This window comes from Nasonia vitripennis, chromosome 4, assembly GCF_009193385.2.
Source record: "Nasonia vitripennis strain AsymCx chromosome 4, Nvit_psr_1.1, whole genome shotgun sequence".
NCBI lineage: Eukaryota > Metazoa > Arthropoda > Insecta > Hymenoptera > Pteromalidae > Nasonia > Nasonia vitripennis.
In genome coordinates this window covers 12,491,195-12,514,532 of record NC_045760.1, presented here as the reverse complement: position 1 = coordinate 12,514,532, position 23,338 = coordinate 12,491,195, and the positions used below count along the sequence as shown (strand labels likewise).

At 41.2% G+C, this 23,338-nt stretch overlaps 2 protein-coding genes across 3 annotated transcripts in view; both read right to left on the bottom strand.

Moving 5' to 3' along the window:
* The window catches only part of LOC100119509 (protein vestigial), a 397,514-nt gene that overhangs the window by 42,372 nt on the left and 331,804 nt on the right, over positions 1 to 23,338 (bottom strand). The window contains exon 5 of the mRNA XM_031928958.1: positions 5,893 to 7,967. Coding sequence (XP_031784818.1) covers positions 5,893 to 6,084 — 192 coding nt within the window. The 5' untranslated portion in view covers positions 6,085 to 7,967. The remainder of the gene's footprint in view (positions 1 to 5,892; positions 7,968 to 23,338) is intronic.
* The window catches only part of LOC100119478 (HIV Tat-specific factor 1 homolog), a 31,043-nt gene continuing 20,401 nt past the window's right edge, over positions 12,697 to 23,338 (bottom strand). For both annotated transcript variants that reach the window (XM_032599371.1, XM_031928945.2), the window contains exons 5-8: positions 14,320 to 14,486; positions 14,048 to 14,234; positions 13,251 to 13,387; positions 12,697 to 13,160 (exon numbers count right to left, since the gene is read on the bottom strand). In XM_032599371.1, the coding sequence (XP_032455262.1) occupies positions 13,037 to 13,160; positions 13,251 to 13,387; positions 14,048 to 14,234; positions 14,320 to 14,486 (615 nt within the window). In that variant the 3' untranslated portion in view covers positions 12,697 to 13,036. The remainder of the gene's footprint in view (positions 13,161 to 13,250; positions 13,388 to 14,047; positions 14,235 to 14,319; positions 14,487 to 23,338) is intronic.

Below are 23,338 nucleotides of genomic sequence, written 5' to 3'. Positions count from 1 at the left end.
TTATCGACGACGACGTGCACGCGCTGCAGTAAAGCCGCGGAGACAGGACCGCGGAGAAACCAGAGTGCTAATGAAGGATAGCCGGCTTCTTGCACTCTGTATAATAGTAGACCACAAGCGGTGCATCTCGCCATCCTTCTCTCTCTCTCTCTCTCTCTCTCTCTCTCTCTCTCTCTCTTCCACCTGTTCTCGCGCGCTCGCATTCCCCGATCCGCGTGCGCGCGCGCGCGCGCGCGAGAGAGAGAGAGAGAGAGAGATAGAGACAAAAGTTTGTGTTTGTGTGTTATTATCGAAGGTCGGCGATCCCAGTATTTCATTCCTCGAACGCATCTATATACATACAGATATATAGGTACAAATATTTTTGCATTCAGCCGGCTGGTATACAAAGTTATTTATGAGACGGAGGCGCTTTATCTCGCCGCGCTTTTTTGTGTATGTGTATACGAATGTTTATACATATACCTGCGCTGGCGCAAAAAAAGTCTCGGGGGCCAAGTGTGATGCATCGGTAGAGTTCTGAAGGCGTGTTATAAGCAGCGCGGATTTCTCGCGATTACGCGAATTTAATTTATAACGCGAGCTCGGAATCGTTGAGCGATACGAGAAAACTACACGTACTCTCTTTTCCATGTACGCTACGTTAAACCTTTCGTTATAATACACGTGTACCAAAGCTCATGCGGAATAATTCATCGCTTCCCGACGGAGCTGAGACTACTGTCATCGCTGTCGCCGAAAAATTGAATTATAGCCCGTAACGCATTCTCCTCATCGGACTCTTCTATACACGTTGCGAAAAAAGAGCACGGCTGCACGCTTGTTTTTTGCTCTCTAGTCTTCATTAATTCCACGCGCATCACGTTATACACACACACGCGACGCGAGGCTTATTTCGTGCAAACACTTTTTTTCGCAAGCTTCCTGCAGTGTGTGCTTACACTATGCGCTGCGCTCGTCGCAGCAGTAGGCAAAAAGTATGCCCCCCTCGTGTCGTCGTCGCGCGCAGTCTTTTCTTACGCTATAACCCCCGGCTTCGCGTAAGTCGCCTCTCTCGGTACACACGCGCCCTATATATAGGTGTACGGTGTGACACGCGATTTTCTGCTGCGACACCCGCGGCTCGAGCGATTAATCGATGTAGTGCAAGATGGCGCTCGAGTTGAAAAAAGGTCAAGTTTGCCGCCGAAAAGCGACGACCGCGTCTTTTACTCTTTTTCCTTATAGCAATACTAGACAGTCCGCTGCAGATAGACGACGACACACCTGACGAACGTCACAGCAGTCGTTTACCTACACAAGCGTTGACGAGATGTTTTACGAGCGGCTTTCCTTCGTTAGTGCCGCCTTTGCTCGCAGATAGGATCCGCTTTTGAGAGCGTTGCATGGGCTATGCCGGTGGCCCGACGGCACAACTCGCCGCTGCGCAGGCTTGGAAAAATTTATTGCCCATAGGTGGAAAATTCGGGTGCGCTGATGGAAACTCTTTTACTGGCTATTCTTCTGGAATTGGGTTTTCGGGCTGAGAGATGACAATCTACACGCACAGTTCCTGGGCTTCTGAAAGAATTTGAATTTTTCCAGGACTTTGGTAGTAGGCGTTCGATTGTAGTTATAATTCGAATTCTCGAATTATCAGAACGCCAGTAATTAGAGTGTACGACAAAACGTCGTGAATAAGTTCAAAGAAGTTCGAACTTGCCCTGAAGCGCGTGCATAAATTGCATCCCTAATAAAAGAGAACCAAGTTTCTTCAACAAATTTGTCTCGCGGCGGCCTTGCGTACAGTTTACAGCGTACAAGATTTCCGCGGATACGCGTAATCAAAGCAAATTATCACTTACATCAAAAGCGAAAACGCTCGGCGTTGCGGCACACTCTGGATCCCGTCATCGCAGGGAAAAAGAAATCCTCAGCCCCGCAGTGCCAGGGAAAGTAATAGTTACAAGCCTCGGCACGTACATAAATAAGATTCGCGGACGATCGAAGCTGCAGCGCAGGGCCACGCGCGATGCGATTTATACGTCCACGCCGTCGCTGCAATGAGCGTGTGCGCGGGGGGTACTAGATTAATGAATTTCAAAGAACGTTTTCAGGATTCGAAAGACGGAGAGCGAGAGAGGAAGAATTGTTTCGTTTTTTTTTCGCATGCACGCGCGGGGACCGTGAGAAAGCGGGTCGATCGTCTGCGAATTTTTTTCCGTCTCTCTCGCACTCTCTCGGCAAGAGTGACCGCAAGCGGCGGCAAAGAAGGAAGAGGAATATAGGCGCATTTGCCACAAGGCGTGCGCGTGCGCGCGCGCGCGAGAGAGAGAGAGAGAGAGAGAGAGAGACACCGCGGTGGGAAGAGTGCGGGGCGAAATACGTACGGCTATTAATTCAGAGCCCTGAGGACACCGGTTAGCGCAGAAGCAGTCGCCGCAGCAGCAGCGCGCGGCTAAGAAGCAAAATGACCGACGGGTCAGGCCCTAAATAAAAGGAGGGAACGTTTAAATAAAAGTAAACTCGTGTTGCCGCGGCAACCGAGAGAGAGGCTCTCCGAGCGCGGCACTGTCTTCTCTGCGCGCAGCCCTGACTCCCGGTGTGTGTATGCGCTATGTGTATACCCTTCTCTCTCTCTCTCTCTCTCTCTCTCTCTCTCTCTCTCTCTCTCTCTCTCCTTCTCCTCGTGTCCTCTCTTTATCTGCGTTTCCCTCTTTCTCGCGGTCGTGCGCGGCGTCGAGTCGGAACCTTGTGAGAGAGAGAAAGAGAGAGAGAGACTCCGTGAAACTCGCTCTCCGATCAAGATCGCGAGCTTCGCGGGCCTTACCCTCTCTCTCTCTCTCTCTCTCTCTCTCTCTCTCTCTCTCTCGCTCGCTCGCTCGCTCGCGCGCGCATATATGATCGTGTATTCGATTTCACGCGCCTTGCCGATAATTGAAATTTATATATGAATGCGGATAGAGGGAGGGAACGTGCGACTTGATTTAGGCGAATTCGAGAGAGTTTCGGACTGCTGTCGCCATCCGCGTGCGCGGCTCTCGGCTTTTGCATTGTTCGTAGCCTCGATCGCGACGGCTTAATAATATATACGCGTGCGCGCATGGGCAGACCCGAGCGAATTTTTTCCGAGATTCTTCACTGCCGCCGCTGCTGCGGGAATAAGAAATTGCCGCATTGTGTACAAGCTCGCGCGCGTTAATTGATTTGAATTCTATAACGACACGGCGTGATTTGTTAATTTATGAACATTTGCATTTTGTATCACATTGTCGAACTACGCACACGCGTCTCCGAGAGACGCGCACAATTAAAAGCTATTAGCCCGCTAAGGAGCCGCGATAAATTCGCTCGTATATCCCTTATCTCGCTCGAGTCTCAGGCGCATTTATATGCGTATACGCGTACAAGCTCGCGCGAACCGCGTTATTAATCACGAGGTTAAAATCTATTTATCTGGCTGGCTGATCGCGGGCGTCGTACGCGCGCGCTCTCGCTGCCTTCGGTATACATATCGCCATCAGTTAATTAATTGAATTTATCGAGGGGCCGTTTTCTCTTTGCGCTGCGCGAAACTAAAGACGCGCCGATCATCTGACAACATAATCGGCCCAAACAACAGAATGCTAAATAAACGTCGAAGGCGGCGGATCAGAGTAAGCCTACACGTATGTGTGTGTGAATACAGACGCGGAAGAGAAAGGAGAAGAGGAACGGTGAAAGCGCACGCACACGCGCAATTCGAAGCCGCGGAAGGTGCGAGAGAGGAGAGATCGAAGAGGAACAAATAAGAGACGGGAGGGGGCGGGGGATAAAAAAGGACGAGAGATGACCCAGGGATATTGCTCATATGAAAAAGGGGATAGCACAGCCGTGTGAGAACGGGAGGAAAGAGAAAAGGTTATATAGAGGGTAAAGGTCGAGCGAGATGGTGTGCCGGTGGCTCGAGGAATAAAAGAAAATTCAGGGGGCTGACGCGTAATATATTCGAGGGAGGTCTGCTGGAAAGTTAATGTGAAATGCGCTGAAATTCGACGAAAATAATAAATGATATGATGAATAACTGCATACAAAGCATCCGTCGTTATTACGATCTCAACGCAACTGCCATATTACTAGCCGGTGACACAGTCCCTCACCGCAAAACAAAGTCATAACGCGCTATAACCACCCACGCAGTATTTCTCACGAAGCGACGGATTAAAATGACGTCCTTCCGGGCGAAGTAACTTCCTGAAAGACGCTCCTTCATACGTATAGCAGCATGGGGACGAAGCAACAACTATTTCCGGAGTTATTCCGGAGGAATCCGCTCGAAGAAGTGAAACGTCCTCCGACGCGTTATACGCTATACACATCCTTTATACACTCGCTCTGTAAGGCTGCGCATATGGACTGCGTGCAAAGTGTCGCGCGACGGCTGATTACCGCCGCCGCGCTCCAGAATCCGGTGCTGAGCGCGCGAGACTTTCTTTATAGCGAGAGAAAAAGATAGAGTCGATAATTTAAGAGGATTTACAGCGCAATCTACGTCAATTACCAAAGTCGCGTATCGCTGAATGAGCTTACCGCCGCCGCCGCCGCCGCTCGTTTCTCGCGAAGCTGTTTTTGCTCATTGTAGCGCGGTAATGAGCCCTCGAAAATCGCTGCCGGTGCGCGTGTAAATGTTTTCTGCGGTGCGGGGAAGCCGGTCTTCGACCGGTCTTGATTTAGGCTCGATGACGAACGCGCAGGCAGCGCTTTGTCGGCTTCGAGGACTTTTTCTTTGTGCGCAGTAACGTGGTCCGGTGTTATGCGCGCGAGAGAGAACAATGAACTGTTTGGTCGCGGGAGACAGAGATCAATGTGCACGTACGCGCGCGTGTATGAGGATGGATTATTATTATATTAGAGCGACGGGCCGTTTACATCGGGGCCGTGTGAAAGTTCGACTCGGCGAGAGTTTCGAGACAACACGAGAAGCTTTTGTTTGAGAAGCGATATTGGAAAGCGCTTTGGGATTGTCAGTCAGTGCAAAGCTCTCGCGGTGGGAAAATCGATCGGATGCGCGAGGCTGGTTGAACTGCTCGCCGTTTTAAACTATGCGTTTTGTTATTGCTTTCAAGTGGAAGCTAGAGAAGGATGAGTGCGGCTTGAGCAGAGTTTTGAGAAAATAATCGTATTCAAACAATTTTTTGTTTTTGTTTGAACATTAGTCGAACGTCCAGCATTTATAAGGATGACACGGTTGTAAAAGCCATTGGCGTACGTCGAGGTAAACGAATTCAAATTTATTCCGCACTCGAAATTAAGGAGACGCGCAGCACGAAAATAAAGGAGGAAGGAAAAAGGGTATCGCTGACACTTGCGCCGTTTATCAACAATGGCAGAGAGAGAGAGAGAGAGAGAGAGAGAGAGAGAGAGAGAGAGAGAGAGAGAGAGAGAGAGAGAGCTGAGACGAGCATAAATACATCTGCATTATTCGGCCAACCAATACAGAAAGGACTGGACGGGTTGAAAAGATCATTATAGAGTGTTATAATCCTGTTAGCATACACCTGCCCAGCATGCTTTCGAGGATTATGATTTATCGCTCGGTGACTGAGGCTAATCCGATTAGCTTCTTTGGATCTCTCTCTATTATACGATGCGCTTCGAATTATGGAGTAGCCGGGCTCGGCCCCACTCTCTGTTGGGGCGAATAAGATTGTGCGAACAGAGAGCGACACACTCTTTTGACTCGCTTGTTTTTGTTTACTCTCGTTTGCCTCGTGGGTGCACTGCTGTTACGTACTCAATTATTTTTTAACGATTAAATTTTTATTACATGAGGGATTAAACTAATGGCATGTTGACCCAAAACCAACCAATAAATAAACAATATATCGAGCGAATAAAATAATGTAATTTTAGATAATAAAATTTGGGACTTACCCTGTCGTACTGGTGAGTCGGCGTGGCCGTGGAGAAGGGCTGAAAGGGCGCGGGCCTGGCGGGGCTGTGATGCGCGGTATGTGGATTGCCGGCATGGGCAACGCTCGGATGCGGCGCCGCATGGGGATGGGGCGGCGGTGGCCTCTGATAGAGGTACGGATAGTATTGATACATAACCTCGGAGCAGCTCATCACCCCCCTAGGCGGGCCCCCCGGCAGCCCTGTACCAACTGATCCAGCCTCCGCCGCGGAATCGGCCTCTCCGGCCTGCTGCCGGTTGGCTGCACCAGCGCTGCTGTTGTATCCGAAGCTCGAGGCTGCCGCCGCGGTAGCACCAGCCGCCGGATAGCCACCGACACCCGCCGGATACTCCGACGCCAAGGCTCGCGATATCTCCGCCAGCGATTCGGCTCTTGGGCAACCGAGGTTCACACGATCTGCCGATCCTCGCGACGCTGCTGCTGCCGGTCTGTGCGAGAGCCGCAGCCGATCAGCGCATAATAACGATCGTCCGACGGCGGCGCACCGGTTTATTTATCACGCGTAAGTATACCGTCGATGACACTTTCACTGATGCTGTATACGTACAACGTACGTGTATGTCACACTGTCGCACGCACACCTGTACGCCTGTCAGTTCTCCGGATGGCTCGTTCGCACTGTCATGACAACCGCACCAAAACTCACTGTCGTAGAAGCGTCGTCGACAGTCAGACTATTGTGTCCCGGAAAAGCACTGGCACTGATCCTCCGAAACCGGTCCAACCGCCGCAAGGAAAAAACGCGCGCAAACTGCTTTTTTCAAATATCTTGCTCTCAGCAGCCTCTCGCGCGGTACAGCGTGTGCCCCTCTGGTGGACGAACACAGACTGAGCAGCAGCCGCCGCAGGCTCCGCCGGGGCCCGAGAGACGTCCTGTCTTTTTCTAGTTCTATCCGCGCGCCGCTCTCCGCGAGACTCGAAAGTCTCCGCATCGGCAGCGTGTAAGCTCGGGCTGAGTGAGAGAGAAAGAGACAGCGCGCGCAGCCCGCGGGGAGCGAAAGGAGAGAAGCAGAGACACCGGGCTGACGCGCCTGCGAGAGAGAGGGAGAGAGCGGCGCGGCAACCCCGCTTCGTCAGGACGCGGTACGGATCGAGCCGGGGACTCCGCCTCCTGGCAGTGCCGAGGCATCGACCAATCGGCGCCCAGGGACACGACGTCCAATGAGGCGTCGGTGCCACTCCTACGCGCGAGACAGACCGAGCCGGGCGCGTATTGATCCCACAATGAACTCTGCGCCGCGCGCTTGTCCTCTCTCCCTCTCTCTCGTTCCTCACCCTCTTCATCCTCTTCTTCTTCTTCTTTTTCCTTTTTTCCGGCTCATACCGCCGCTGCCGCCGTCGTGGGTATTAAGAAGTTCGCATACACCTAGTCGAGTTGAACCGTCCCAGCACCGACACACCGCCCGAGTTTCTGCACAGTAGATAGGCCGTATACAGGTATACGCTGGGCTCGGGTTTTACCATTCCACCTACGCAAGGGCGGAAGGGGAGCGGCCGCGCGGGGGCGCATAATGAGTCTTAATTAACAGTTTCGCCGCTGTTTCGGGGGAAGCTTAATTTTCCACGCTGAAAGCGCACGCCGTACCGGCTCTGCACTGTATCCAATGCTTCTTCTTCTTCTTCTCGTGTAGCGTGCCTTTTTTACTTTTCTCGCGCACCGCTGGATTCCTCGAGTTTTTCGCGTGGATGGAAGGGCACAGAAGAGAAGATGTACCCTAGACTGAACGATCGGCATCAGCTTTCGCGCGGTCGAAGGGAATTGCAAATGAGAGGCTGCGCGGAATAAGTAACGAGGTCGACGCTTAGCCTGGCTTGATTTTGCCTGGAAAGCGTCTTACTACGGCATTCTTCTGTTTCTTATTTTCTACTCACTTACCTGATGGTACGGTGGATGTACCTATAGGAGCTGAGAGGGAGATGTGCTCGTTAAAAGATTCTCTCAGGCTGATTTTATGCTGGTGCTTTCTCGCCGGATGTGCGATGCCCTCAGCAGAATCTCCTATAATCTGTACTACTGGCAGCTGATGGGAGAATCTGAAACACAAGAAATGTGCGAAATGTAGGATTTCATTTGGTAATTAGACTTTTTTAATTGCTGTTCCACGTGAACTAGTTTCAATGGTTGTATCTGAGGTGCATATGCTGGGAATGAGGGCTTTAAAATTAGAAACTGTACAACATAGAGGGTACTGGTTGCAATTAACAGGCCTTTTTTTATATTACCCTATATCAATGAAGAAATAGTTGAAGGTTACAAGGTTATTTACAGATTTACCTGGATTCAAATTTAGAACGAATTGTTTGTATAAACTGTTGCTTTCGTTTTTGTGCACCAATATATTTCTTCTGAATTATACATAATATATTATGAGATAGAAAAATAAGAACATACTTTTTCAACCGACAAAATAAGGCATGTGTTTTAAAGATAGAGGAAAAACATAAAAGGCAAGAGCTAATTAAAGACTGAACTTAGGAAGAGGAATGAAAAAGAAAAAGTGCTGCAAGAAGCGTTGGGAAGAAAAAGTAGAAGAAAATGGAACAATACGAAACTTCTACCGAAAAAAAGCGTTAAGGAATTTGGAATAAAGTACTTGATTATCTCCAATTAATTTTATACATGAAGTAATTATAATAATTCGCATCGAATGCTTTGCGTCATTCAACGAAGATTGAAAAATGATAAAATTAATTGTCATAATAATAATTATCATTTATGCTATAAAAGAATTCCAATTTGGCGTAATAGGAAAGAATTAAATACCGGCTTATAGTTTTGTATATATTATTATGTAACATCGCTTGCAATAATTAAACTTTAAAACAAAACTTCTCTTGCGACAAAATACTTAAATGAAATCTTAGCGAGAGCACCGAGCTTTATACAGCCGGGGCTTTAATGACACAAAGGAAACCGAATTACAGCGTCATCTAACGCTCGATTTGTCGCGCAATAGCCCCTCGTCGTGCCGTGCGCAGTGATGGCAGTTCACTCGCTATATAGCTTCGGCTATACACGTATATGTATACTATACCTTGTGCGAGCGGATGAGCTGGAGCGTGAGCTGCCGCCGTTGCTTACAAAAGGGTGATTCGTGCAAAAAATTCGAACTTTCAAGTGCTCTTCTCTCTTACTCTAATCAATTATCCGGCAGATAATACATGAAATAAAATACGAGGGTCGAGATTCAATATAAAACAAACTACTCGATATGCCTTGAGATTTGAAGTGTCACGTATTAGGGTGCTTTCGTTAGGAAAACTGCGATATTATTGCCTTAATCAATTTTTGGCAACTTATAGATCTAATAATAAATATTACAATATTGATGGTTGATTTTGACGCAGACATTGCATAATCCTCTCTTAAAAAAGTGATGGGCTTTGTTGTGAAGCATTTAATTGAGAATCGGTCACCTGGTACAAGAATTAAGGAACGCGAATCAGAAATACAGATTTTATTATACTAGATTGGCGCAGTGCGCTGCGCGCACTGTAGTAGACTATAATTTCATTAACTTATTAAATGGAATATAAATACTTGATTGATATTTTTAATATTTGTTTTCTATCACGGAAATATATCAAACTTTACAATATATGATTCATTTCGCGCTCATATAAATTTCAAAATTGCCGCGGTTTCGTCGCCAACTTCCTTTTAAAATTTTAAGGTTATGTCTCGAGAATAGAATAGTCTCGTGAGTAGAATATCTCTAGAATATTATAAATATACAAATTATAATTTGATATGTATTATAGTATTATATTACATTTTTAATATTAGAATCAATTTTAGAAATTAAAAACAAATCAAAAAATTCTAACGATACTTTTGACGCATGCGCACTACATGAGCCAATCATATTGACGCATTCTTGGCTTCACTTCATCCGGTCATGACTTTTTTATATAGGGATAACCTATAAACGCTTCAAACTTTTGGCGCTAAGCAGGCAGCAAAATTTAAATGTTAATTATGACATGATAAGGAGTGAGCGAAGCGCTCTTAAATTTCCTAGTAATAATAATAATAATGATAATGGTGGTAACAAAAGTCGATCATTCAACAAACGCGCCCTCGCTGCCTCGACACCCTGCAGTTCACCCAAAATATTACGCCCTGGCATATCGTCGAGCAACAGTAGGGAGTAGGAACTCCTCGACAACTCTCCGTTCAACTCTCTTAGAACCGAAGAATTTTACCCTCCCAGTATAGCCCCCAAAGAAAGAGAAATACCACAGGCTCAAGCGAGTCTCCTCTCTCTCTCTCTCTCTCTCTCTCTCTCTCTCTCTCTCTCTCTCTTTCTTTTCCTCATCCCATCTCCTCATTTCACGAGCAGTCGAAAAATCAGTTAAGCGTTGAACGATGGCTTTTAATAAAAGCCACCCCAGCGGCAGCCTCGTCGTTCCTTCTGATTTCCGCGCACGCACGCAGTCCGGATAGACAGTTTCGTCGCTACACTATATGCGGCGCCCGTTTATTGCGGAGTCTAGAGGAAACATCGAGTCGAGCCGTATCGAATCGCCATCTAATGCTCAATACGCGCGGCTAATCTCATGTGTAATCTAGCAGGTCCTCGTCGGTGCAAATCCAATATAACTTCACGACGAGCGTGACGTTGCGTCCTGGAGGGCTTTTTTACACCCCGATCATGGCAGGGCCGCGTGTCTAAGCAAGCATCAAACACCGGTTCTCTCCCCGCATCTCGCTTCGAATGATACGCTTACTCTCTCTCTCCGTTTTTTTTTCGTCGTCGGGATGCATCGTGTACGCGAGAGCTGTACCCTAGGTTATAGCAGTAGTCATCGCGCACGTGGCCACTTGACAATGGAGTAGGTTGCGCCTCGTACACCCCGCTGCTAATAGTCGGGCATTAAATTTGTCAGTGCGATATTGCCACCGGGGCAGGCTATCTCTCTCCCTCTCGCTTCTTATATATAGCTGCCCAATGAATGGAATGATGCTCGGAATATGCTAGAGATCAACGCGGCGAGCGTGTTGTTCACCCCTCCTCGTGCGCAGTCCAGTGTGTAGTATAGCGGAGAATATTTCGCGAGGGAGAGACATGAGAGGACGGTGCGCATATATGAGCCAGCACGTGGCCGCCCCCTGTTAAACATATGAGAGAACGCGCGCACGAGAGTCGCCCGGTGCATATATTGCAAATTCATAACGTGTGCGCGCGGGAACAGGTAGCGAGGATGGTTTATGGCGCGTATTAGGGAGAGGCGTCGCTTCGACGAGCATTAATTAAATACGAGAGAATTCAATAATAGAAATACTTAGGCGAATTCTTCGTCCTTACCCCTTCGCAATAGGGGAGGGCTTTGTTGTGCGCATATATATATATATATACCTATATGAAGCGGGGAGCCTCTGATGATGATACAATTCGGGCAAAGTGCATGAGAAGAGATACGTGCTCGGGCACTCGAATGAGAGAAGCGTTTGTACTTTTGTTGTGCGGTTCGAGGCACCGCGTGGATTTGTACGATTTGCCCATTATGTATTGTATATTATATGATGCGACTGCGAGTGTACAGAAGGAATATAGGCCTTTATGAGCCAGTGTGGTTTTTCATGTTAATTCGGGGCCGCGTCGATTGTTCGATTCGCTCGCGCGGAAATTAATAAGCCGGGACTCGTGCCTATAATGTCTGCGGGGTGCTCGCAATGAGAGAACCTTTTCAACGGAGGGCAATGAATTATTACGAATGCGCGACCACCAGCTATTGTTGCAGACAACATTTTTGGAGCGATGCGCATTGTTTTGATTCATTGCATAATGCTGCTATACGTAATGGTATTTTTGTTTTTCAAACTTATTTTTCAAGCTTTTAATATGTGCATTGTATTTTATTTATTAGAAAGACTTGCATTTCCAATACTTTTTTAGCAGGACACATTATGGCTTGTTAGAAATTTAAAAAAATGTAATATACATAAAAGCTAAAGATGACCGAAAATGGGCGTGGCTTTTCAGCTTAGTATGTGTTGGCGCGTAAAATTTATCTCGAGGCACATAACTTATTGGGGAAAATCAAATTGTTGTATTTAAAGTTGGAGCACCACTCTTCATCATCATATAGATGTTTGAAAAATATTTGAAAAGATCATTGTATTGATTAAAAATGACGTAAAAATAGAGGTGCAGATATAAATTTCAAATCATAATAAAATTTTCATGCATGTTATTTAAATGAGCTTAAACAACATGCGAGTATAAAAGTTCAACATTAATTATATATGTACAACATTAAAGCGCTGCTGTTTCTCCAGCGTTACCGACGCAGGATTTACGAACTTTGATTCGCATATGTATCGTTGGTGGCGCCACGTACTGCAAATATATAAATGGGTAAAGCTAATATCAAGTTAACGAATGCTTGTATCATCAAGGTAATACAATATTATGCGAATTCACTTTTGTTGGCAAATCACATTTTTGTTTAATGCAAGATTTTTAATTTCAACATAAGTTGCGATGACATTGAATTTCCTAATAAAGAACTGTCGTAAAGTCAACAGGTAAAAATGTGTTAATTAACAAATCCATGCTACTGGCAACATAATTTAAACTAACTCGCAAGAGAAATATATCACAAGGTATATAATAAAAAATATCTAGTTATAAAATGTGATACTCTTATCTATTTATGTTTAAATATCGGTTCCTACTTTATCTTTTGATGATATTGGTGGCGTCTCTTTGACTGCCAGTCAAACGTTCGAGGTAAGCAGTAAATCAATGTTTGCGCGTATGGAATAATCTTTTTTATTAAAAACAGTTAACAAATCATTTTTAATGAAGGTACAGTCACTTCAAAAACAAATAATGATTTGCTAGTTAATACATAAAATAACTTTTTATGACGTAGAATGGAATTGAAATATTTCAAATAAATTACTCGTCCATGCAAAAGATTTGACTTTATAAAGAACTCTTTCTATGGAGTGAGTAATCATAATATTCACATGTCTATCTATTTAAAAAATTAGTGTACTTTATTTTTATTGACTATTCATAATAGCAATTCATGTTTTTGTATAAGACTACGTAAATAGTCTATGCATGATTACTACTAGTTTATTGGGAATGTCAATCTTTACTCTTCTTAGCTTCTGCATCTTTTTTAGCTTTCTCTTCTGCATCATCTTGTTCTTCCAAAAATTTATCCCATTTGTTTATTCTTGCTTCAATTTGTTCCTCTGTTTCGAGAATCCTAAACATTAAAATTTGTATAGTTACTTACTGCAAGCAGGGAATAAGCACAATACTTTAGGTCAAGTATGAGAAAAAACTGTACACTCACTTATATTTAGTCTTTCCATCCCATATTTCAGCTGTTATTCTTCTCTGATCAAACCATCGGCCATTTAGTAACTGTATACAGGCTTGAGCTTCTTCAGGTTCCTTGAACGTTACTTGTGCCACACCCTCGGGATGGCGCTAAAATTGCAAATTTGATATGTTTTCTTAAGACACATGGTATTCCAACTTTAGCTTTTCCAAGCACGGAACTTGAAAACATTTGCAAGCGAGAGAGTACAACCAAAAACTTGACTTAATTTTAGATAGTCGACTCAGTATGTGCAAACTGATGAAAATTGAAATAAAAATATGTACTAAATTTTTTTTGTATTTTCACTAAGTTTTTCTTAATTTAATAACTTTTAGGAACTTTTTGTAAGTTTATTTAAATTTAGTCAAATACGGACACTTGCAGGTTTCGTATTTTATTATTAGATGGCAAATGAATATTCTTTGAATGTTCACACATCATAAAATTTTTACTATCTTCTAGGTGTACCAAAGTACTCCTTACTAAAACTATAATCTATTGAATATTTTCAAAGGCTATTTCTGTATTATTTAACTATTTCTAGTTTTGAAAATTTCAGCTATAACATTATTTAACTGTATTTTATATCAAAAATAGCAAAACGTTTTATGCTAATTTTTCTAATAACACATCTCACCATAAAGTCAGTCCTATTAAGTGTGAAGAATCAGGAATAATAAAAAGATGGGCTAAAGCCTATTATTCCGGATTATGATAACTACTACTGAGAATAAGAACATTTACTTGATTGCATTTTTAGAACTTACATCATAGATGGTAACTTTTTTGACCTCGCCACATTTAATGCATTCTTTCCTCACATCTTGCTGGTATTCCAATAGTAATGTTACATCTTTATCGAAATCCTCAGGTTTAAATAGATTTTTAATAATGACGACGCGCTCGCACTTGAGGGGCTCTCCTTTTAGTTTATCCGGTCTCCAATCGAGAAGTCTGCAACGAGATAAATATTTTACGATAAATACTATTTCTTTCTGATATCAAAGTAAAATGTTTAGTAATAATAAATGTTATTTACTTTTCGTGAATTTTCTTTTGCTTATCTTTATCTTTCTTTTTTCTTTTGGGTTTTAAGGATGGATCATATGCACCTTTTAATTGAAATTTAGCCCTTTGTACCGAAAGGGTTTTATCTCGCATTTGCCAGCCATCTAGAATATTCAAAGCCAAATCTACGGATTCAATCTGAAAAAATATATTTGTTTATTTATTAGAATAGATATGAATAATACAATGGATTTTGCATTGAGATGCAGTTCACTGTGAGCAGTGTTTGTAAGTCCAGCAGTATCTAACTGATCTAATCAGAATAAATAAAAATGTTGGTTAATGGCCTGTATTTCCTGAGAGACGTTTCACACGTATTAGACAAATGATCATTTTGTTCAATATTTACAGTAATGCCAAGTGTAATGAGCCGCGTAACAACGGCTAGACAATGTGAATGTTCATGGTTCATATTCATTTTTGTCAGCATCTTCATTGCGTGACGTAAGCAGCAAGAATAGATAATAGTTAATACGTACGAATCATCGAAGATTTACTGTTTATCGATTTTAGATACTACAATTAAAAAATCTATTTGCAAGTCCATACTGACCTAGTTTGTATTAAATAGAAAATTTGAACTTGTTACAACGTTTTCTGTATGATGATCACTAATGTTCCTGTTTATAAACTACTGCATTGTGTTTTTGTATGATTTACAAGCCGTGTAATATGAATATGAAAACAGTAAATTCTCGGTATTATTCATATTAATAGCAATAAGCAAACGCCAACATAATCGTGACACAATTATTACTTAACTGACTTCTCGTGTAACGATAACCTATTCAAATTTTAATTTGGATACAAATCTAGATATATAGGTTAGAACGCATTTTACAATAGAATAATTAAAGAACAAAATAATTTGCATCTATGCATTCAGATACACTGGTAGTAAAAATACATGTTAAAGATAGCTGCGATTATTGTTTTGTATAATCTATTCTACAACTCTGATCGACGGGCAATTATAAAAAGAGGTCGCTGGGGCTTTTTCGGCATAAGATGGGATGACGCATTGTACGCAACGCACGCTGAATTTGGCTTCACTGATTTTCGTACTTAAAATCTGAGACCATTACCAGTTAAGTCACGTTTTTCAAATGGTTCATTTATTGCATTCTTTATTAGTTGATTTTGTTACATTAGTAATTTAGTTGTATAAATGTATATATGTCGTAAATGCTTTAATCTCGTAGTTATTTGCGGCTGAAAAACTGGGCAAGATATTGACGCTCACCAGCTAGTGCAAGCTTGGCGCTTGTATACTCACACGTCCCGTGTGTGCTCCACGCCTACGCATATCTCAGTTATGTCGCATTACCACACATAATAGACACAAGAAAATGTGCGCTACATTACATTTTGAACACAATGCGATTTTCTATTGAGCCAATTTACCATTTTATAAAGGGTTATTAATAACGTTTATAATGCATTGTAATATTTGTAACAGCCAGTGTTAATAGCTATCTATTATCACACAGATCTGTACAGAAGTAAGAGTTCATTTTCAAGAGCTGTATTATTTATTATTAATATTTTATAAGTAGTAATAAGTATACTGTTTTATAATTCTTCAAAAATTAAAACTTTAATATCACTTAGAGAAAAAACGGTCGAAATTTATTTATTATTATTTATTTATTCCAGAAAATGTACAAGGTATGATTCATACCTGTAATCCTGCAGAGGTACACGTGCCTGTTGGCAGGCCTGGTTACAAAAAAGAAAATACAAAATAATACTTAAAATTAAAACTTAAAACTATTTATATACTGTTATTTATGTACATTCACTTTAGATCATTCTAACAAAATTTGTTGCGCACGCGCCACAATAACAATTTTATGATTCTAGACCTTAACAGTTACATTTTATCCACGCTTTAATAAGTTTCTTATGCGAGTATTTTTCTATATTCAAAGCTTTTAGATCACTCGGAAGCTCATTGAAAACATTAATTGCTTTCATGAAGCTATTTTTATTACTAATCCTTTTTTTAGTTTTAGGTATAATAATACTTTTGTTTCTCGTAACACTATTTGATGCTAAATATTTGTCTTTCGGATCATTGTAATGTGATTTCAGAGATTCTAGGGCGAAAAGTTGTCCTATATTTAATGGATTATCATTCACTAGGAAATTATTTTTATTGACAATTCTTAAGATTTTGTTCGGAAGCTTTTGTAATCTGACTCGACAATTACTATATGCTCCACCCCACGCTATAATACCATAGCTTATTACGCTATGGAAGAAAGCGTAGTAGATCATTCTGAGTGTCTCTGTGTGCATGTATTTAGAAATTTTATAAAAAATATTTACTAGGTATTTAGTTTTATCAATTATATATTGAATATGGCTGTCCCACTTTAGATTGCTGTCAAAGACAATCCCTAAATATTTAATATTTTCTACTCTAGTTACATTTTTATCAAAAATTTTTACATTTATTTGAGCTGGAACGCTCCCAACACTACTTCCAAATGTCATGCACACAGTTTTTCCTACATTTAATGACAATTTGTTTACAGCTAGCCACTCAGCTATCACAGATAAAAACTTGTTCATGCTAACTTGGGTTTCTAACCAATCATTTCCAGAAGCTATTATAGCAGTATCGTCTGCATACGAAATTATCGACTCAGAAGGAATATCCTTTAATATATCGTTAATGTATATAATGAAAAGCAGCGGTCCCAAGATCGTACCTTGAGGGACACCAGTGTTAACTCCTAATCTATCACTCTCAGTACCATCAATTTTGACTATTTGGTGTCTATTACTTAGATAGCTGGATAGTAGATCCAACGCTTGGCCCCTGATTCCAATACGATATAATTTTGCAAGCAGTATACTGTGATCAACAGTATCAATCGCTTTCGCCAAGTCGAGGAAAGTTATTATCGTAGGTTTGCTCTTATCAACATTGTTATACAGTACGTTAGTTAAATAATTCAGCGCATCTTTAATATCAATCCCTCTCATGAAACCAAATTGTTGCTTTGATATAATATTGCACTGTTCAACAAAATCATGTATTCTATTGTATATAATTCGCTCAAAAATTTTTGCAACATTTGATATGAGAGAGATAGGTCGATAGTTCGTTATTTTATTTTTTTCGCCTGATTTATAGACCGGGACTACTTCGGCCCTTTTTAGGGCATCCGGCCATATCGCTTTTTCAATACACTTGTTGAAAGTATGGGTCAGAGGATCTGCTATATAGTTACATAGCAGTTTCAAGGTCTTGGCGTTTATTTTATCAACTCCCCCATTTTTAAGTTTCAGTGTGTTGATTATGCTTATTATTTCCGCATTACTTGTCCTCATTATGCATTCTATTCAGTTGACTCGTGTCAATGAAAATTTATACAGTTCATAAAGCTTTGTAAGTCAGTCGTAAAAACGGAACATTGACATATAAATTATGTCACGATAAAGGAAATACATTAATCAAACGTAATAGTTCAGTTGAATCACATGTTACGATTCTAGACTGACTGATAAATCATTCAGTTAAATAATACTAGTATGGTGCATAGATACTACACGCCTTACGTGTTCTAATACAATTTAGGTAAACGGTCATCGAACTCTTCTACAATTGCTTCACTGATTGTAGTCTTCTCTACAATACACCTAATTGTGTTATACTCTTAATACTATTTGAATTGCCACATAAAATTAAAAAAAAAAGTGGATACATTTTTAAAAATATTTGAATAATATTGGAAATTCAATAAAACATTATTATTTTGGTAATTAGTTGTAATAACACTGGCTACGATTGTAACAACTATCACTGGTACTATGAAATTTTTGCATAATGTATGCACAATTTTTTAATTCGCTTACTTGATCAATTTATTATAACACTTTTGGTATCATGTTCAAAGACATTGATAATATACAGCGTAATCTTCAAGGAATTCAGGATTCTACGCCTTTTGATCAATTGATATTTGCATAATAATTGTTGGAACATGCAAATGCAATGGCGATAATGCGTCATCTACAGTTACTCTATAGCAAGTAAAGGTACTCTCATGAAAATTTAATGTATCCGAATAATAATGGCTGGTACAGCTTGTATTTGTTTATATCGATGCGAACTAACTGTGTGAAGGATAATACGTTTATATCAGAAGTTAAAAAACATGTAAGTGTCAAAAGTTTAAAAATAACTGAAGACTTTTCGCAAATGATTACTGCAAATATATATCTCTTTTCTTTATTTGCCTAAAAATCTAACGTTTGCTTTTTAAAAAAGTTACAAGTCAATATTTGCTACTTAGTTTACGCCGTCAAGGGTATAACTTCTTGAATGCTCTGATGGTCCCAGACTTTAACGTAAAAAAATATATTCAGTGATATAGTGTTATTACGGTAAGGTTAATATCGGGTCAATTGATGCACCTGCGGGCGAATTTGATTGATGGCAACTACCATCGAGCCCACCCAGTGTATTATTCGTGTACGAGCATGAAAATAATCTCGACAAAATAATAAGCAAATTACTAATGCGTAAACGTCACAACTTATGTGGCTCGGTGTTTATCGGGCATCATGCCTTCGAGCTTAAAGATGAAATTCGCGTACGACGGCTACTTATATATGCCAAAGATTTCGCCTCGATGAGACGAGCACAAATGCCGACCTAATAAATTATTGATATCTCATTCCTGGTGCGAGAATAAAAACACGGTTACAACATGACAGAACAATGTAGGTATTTCCAGCTGACGAGTTTTCTTTCAGTGGAAAAACAGTGAAGCGAGTCCCAAGTCATACACGATGAAATGTACATAAGTGATTGAAGAATGAGTGAAAGAGGCAAGGGCAAACCTGTAGGTTTGTGCCGATTTTATAATCATATTTAAATTAATTTTTGGAATTATTTATGTATTTCGTTGCAACTACATCGTGTAATTACCATAAAATAAACTTAATCAATTACGACTTTCACCGAATAAAAAGTTGTTCCATTTTTATTACATACTGTCTGAGTTTTAATTTTAAACTGCGAAAGACTCATAAATTTACTGCCACTCTCTTCAAGATATATTGCCGAAAAGAAGTACGCAAAGTATACTACCTTCAGTTAGTAGAACATTTTCAATTTACATTTGAGAATCAATGGTGCATTATAGTGAAAATTAAATTTGATCCCTCTTCGCTTTATAAAGCTTATACGTGGTGTACAATGTATATATGTATGTCTGAAAGATTAATAACCTGGCTGAATGGACAGATTAATTATGCAGTTCACGATTTTCAATTGCTATATTTACGTCCTCTAATTATATATTTCCAACATTAAACGTTTATTTCCTGGCATTTTATTTCATATAATGAAAAAATTAAGTAGCAAATAAACATAATAAGTGAAGTCATTCAGCAGGAATATATTTCGTTATGTATTTTTATCAACACTTATGTTTTCAGATTTACTCTTTATTTAAATGTTTGCAAATTCCAGGTCATAAAAAATAGAAATATTTATACCCGATCACACAAAGCTTTAATTAACAGAATTTAAATCGGAGACATGACAAGTCTTCTATCACTTTCTTTCCCATAATAAAAGGTTTTAGGATAAAAGGAATATGCAATAAGAGCAGCAGAAGCGAAGCGAGGCGCAAAACGCACGAATTCGAGCGTCGGTCGGCGTGCTTTGCAAATCCCCGAGAGGCCCACATCGCCGGCGTGACTTATTAGCTCGGCCATGGAGTCGTGCGCGGCGCGTTTGTTTGTTCTTTCTGGCCTCTTCTTTCTTTCTTTCTCCCTTGCTTCTTCTTTCGAGGCTCATCCGCGTGTGTCTCGCTCTCGTGGGCAAAATTTAAGTGAACCGGCTATCAAGAAGCGACGCGGCGAAATAAGTTGGTCAATGATGATCGCAGCCGCGCCCGACGACGAGTATTACCGGCAATTTCGTGCGAGTGTGTGTACATTAAAATTTTATTCGAAGGCATTTTGACGCCTGGGTAGTCGTTTGCAAGCCCGCGCCTCAACGCCTTTATGATGATTTATCCCGATGACGAAATTGATACTTGCTGTAGCATGCAAATTTCCGAAGATCGTTTCAATCAACTTTCTTTGTTATACTTGCAGAATATTTTGAAACTCCCGAAGGCGCGCGGTTCTTATATTTTGCGCTTTTAACGGATGAAAAATGAAAAAAGGAAGCCATTGTTCGCCGAGCCCACAAAGCTAACGGCGAGTTGTAAACGTTCGCGGCCTCGGTTTGCGGCGAACAGAGCCGTCGATGCTTACTGATATTTGGCATGCGCGTCACGTACGGGACTTTCACGCGCTACCGGGGCTCCGGTAGATTTCGGATAAAAGCTCGTCTTTTCTCACGTTCACGCACGCTCGAGAGAGATATATTAAACACGTAACGAGCAGGTCTTTTGCTCATTATTTCAGCACCGATCCCATAAATATGTTTGAAGGGTTACCATGTAAAATCGAGATAAGATCTGCAAAAGTAAATAAGACATTAATATTTTTTCGTCTTCCAAAATTTCAGTAAGAAAGTATTTCGATCGCGATTGTATGATTAATTTGTTGACGACAGTATGGGTCTAATTGTTATTATTAATAAGCACAAGATTTTCACTCCAAAAGTTTACTCAAAAAGCATTTGAAAAAATTCCGACGATAGACGTGCAGCAACCTTTCCTTTGTAACAAGAGTCGGCTGTGCAATAGGTAAAGTACAAGAAAAGTCCAAGCTTGAAAGACGTTGGGGAAAAAAATGTTAGTTCCATTTTTGTAACAATGGCACGAAGAATATTCTGCAAAACCATACATAACCGGTATTCTGCACTCAATTTCTTCTAGGCAGAGCATACAGTCTTCTGTCTATTGTATTTTTTTATCACCTTGATTTATTGTTTAATATAATAACACTAGTTCGGTCAATATCAGCATTATCTATTTTTGCAAATCTTATATTGAAGTAATACCTTTTTCGGTTCACAAAAGAGTAATGGGCACTTTATGAAGACGCAGCCTAGAGGCGATAAAAAATTTTACTTCTCATCCTGTCCGCAACTTTTTACTCCGCAAAATATAAAATGCACAATATATTAGTGTCAATAAAGAATATTTGCTACACCAATAAAATAAGCCTTGAAACGAGACTCTACCTCAAAAAGGAGGAGGGTGACGATCCAAATAGCGTCGAGGACCCTTATATCGACTCGTTTATTTTTAACATGGGGCGAGTTTATGATTAGGCTTCCAAGTTCTTTTGGGCTTGAAGCAAAGCAGCAGCCAGACGTGGCGGCGGTGATTCATTGAGCATAAATCAACGGACTTCGTGTTTTCTGTCGTAAAAAATTCGTGAGTTCCGTATATACGACTCCTCTGCAGTCTGCGCCGCGGTTGCACTTGGGTCTGTGTCTTTTCTCTCGTGCACACGTATGTGTCTATATACCTTTATAACGACGCGATGCAACGATGTGATCCGGAGATTGTTTACACGAGTTTATAGTCATTTGAAATTCTAAAACCTACGCTGGTTTATTGTCATTTTCTAGAGCTAGACTCTTTCTCTCTCTCTCTCTAGGTTCTGCAGTTTATACACGGCATTCTACTGTGCCGGATGAATAGTCAATGAATTTGCGGGCGGCCGGCGCTATTATTCGGCGGCCGATATTTCTCGCGATATATTTTAGGAGTCGAGGATTTGCAAAGCTCGGCTTCCAAGAAAAACCTCTCAGGTGGCAAATTAATATTTCCAAGGCTCAGGCCAGCTGACGTAATAAAAAAAGGGTTTCTTTTGCGGTTCTAGCGAAAGACAAAGAAAGTCGTAAATCTGGCTTCGTTGAAGCGTTAACGACGCGGCGGAATATTGAAAGATGCAGACTTAATCCTGAAATTTACTTTGGACTTTAATTTGAAAACCAATCGCGTACGCGCGGAGGTATTGTGTAAAACTGTCCCGTACTTAGTGGACCGGCTGTAAATTTGTATTTTTAGACTTCGCGCGATCGACGTGATTCCCGTTTCCTTATAGTCTGTGCTGCACGAGGTTCGATCTGCGCGACTTACAGAGATTGAGGCCGAAATTGAGTATTCTCGGTCACTCGAAAATGTCCGTAATACCCACATTAATTTTCATTAGAGCTACTCTTTGTGCTACTTGCGAAATCTTAATGCGACTCTGAAAAAGAGCTCGCTGTTTCAATCAAATTTAGACAGCCATAGATGAGTATAGAACTGTAAAATCATTTGTCATTCGTTAAATGTCGATTCGCTAGATGATTGCGAATTGCCGAGATATAAATACCCGTTAAAATGCCATTCCGCGGATGAAGTCACGCTTCGTAAAAAGCGACAACTGTCATAACGATGTCGTTTAAAATCTCAGTTTTGGCGTCTGGCCTCTGTGGGAGTCGTGATATAATTCTAGAAGTTAACGCTATAACATATGAATTTAACTTGATCCTGAAAAGTATGACAGAGAACAGGGTCTTTGATATTCAAGTCATATGTGAGCAGTTCGAGACTGTGCAAGCTATAAACGATGCTTTTTTCAAGTGCAAAGTGTGTCAAATAATAGTTACCGCGTATGGGCGGTTATGAAGAAGTAAAAAGCTTCTAATTTAGCACAAGTGACATCATCCGCTAGGCACAGATATTGTACTTTTATAGTGTATTCCTTTAGACCATCATCTTTGCGTTCATCAAAACCGTTGCAGCAACGAATTCAGCTCGGCAAGACAGGGCCATTTTAAAGTTTATGTCTTGTTTAAAAAAACTCCACGTTTGAATGCGTGATTTGTTGTCACTTAGCCAATGGCATTTCAATTAGTCTCGCTCGAAATGTCCAATCTTCGAAAATTAATTTCTACGTTTATTGCGTCGTTAACATTAAAAAAAGATTCTGCTGATGTAAAAAATCAAGTACGCAGAATCAATTAGCGCGCATGCGAACCTCTCAATCACAACCTTTTCATTTTTCACATCTAA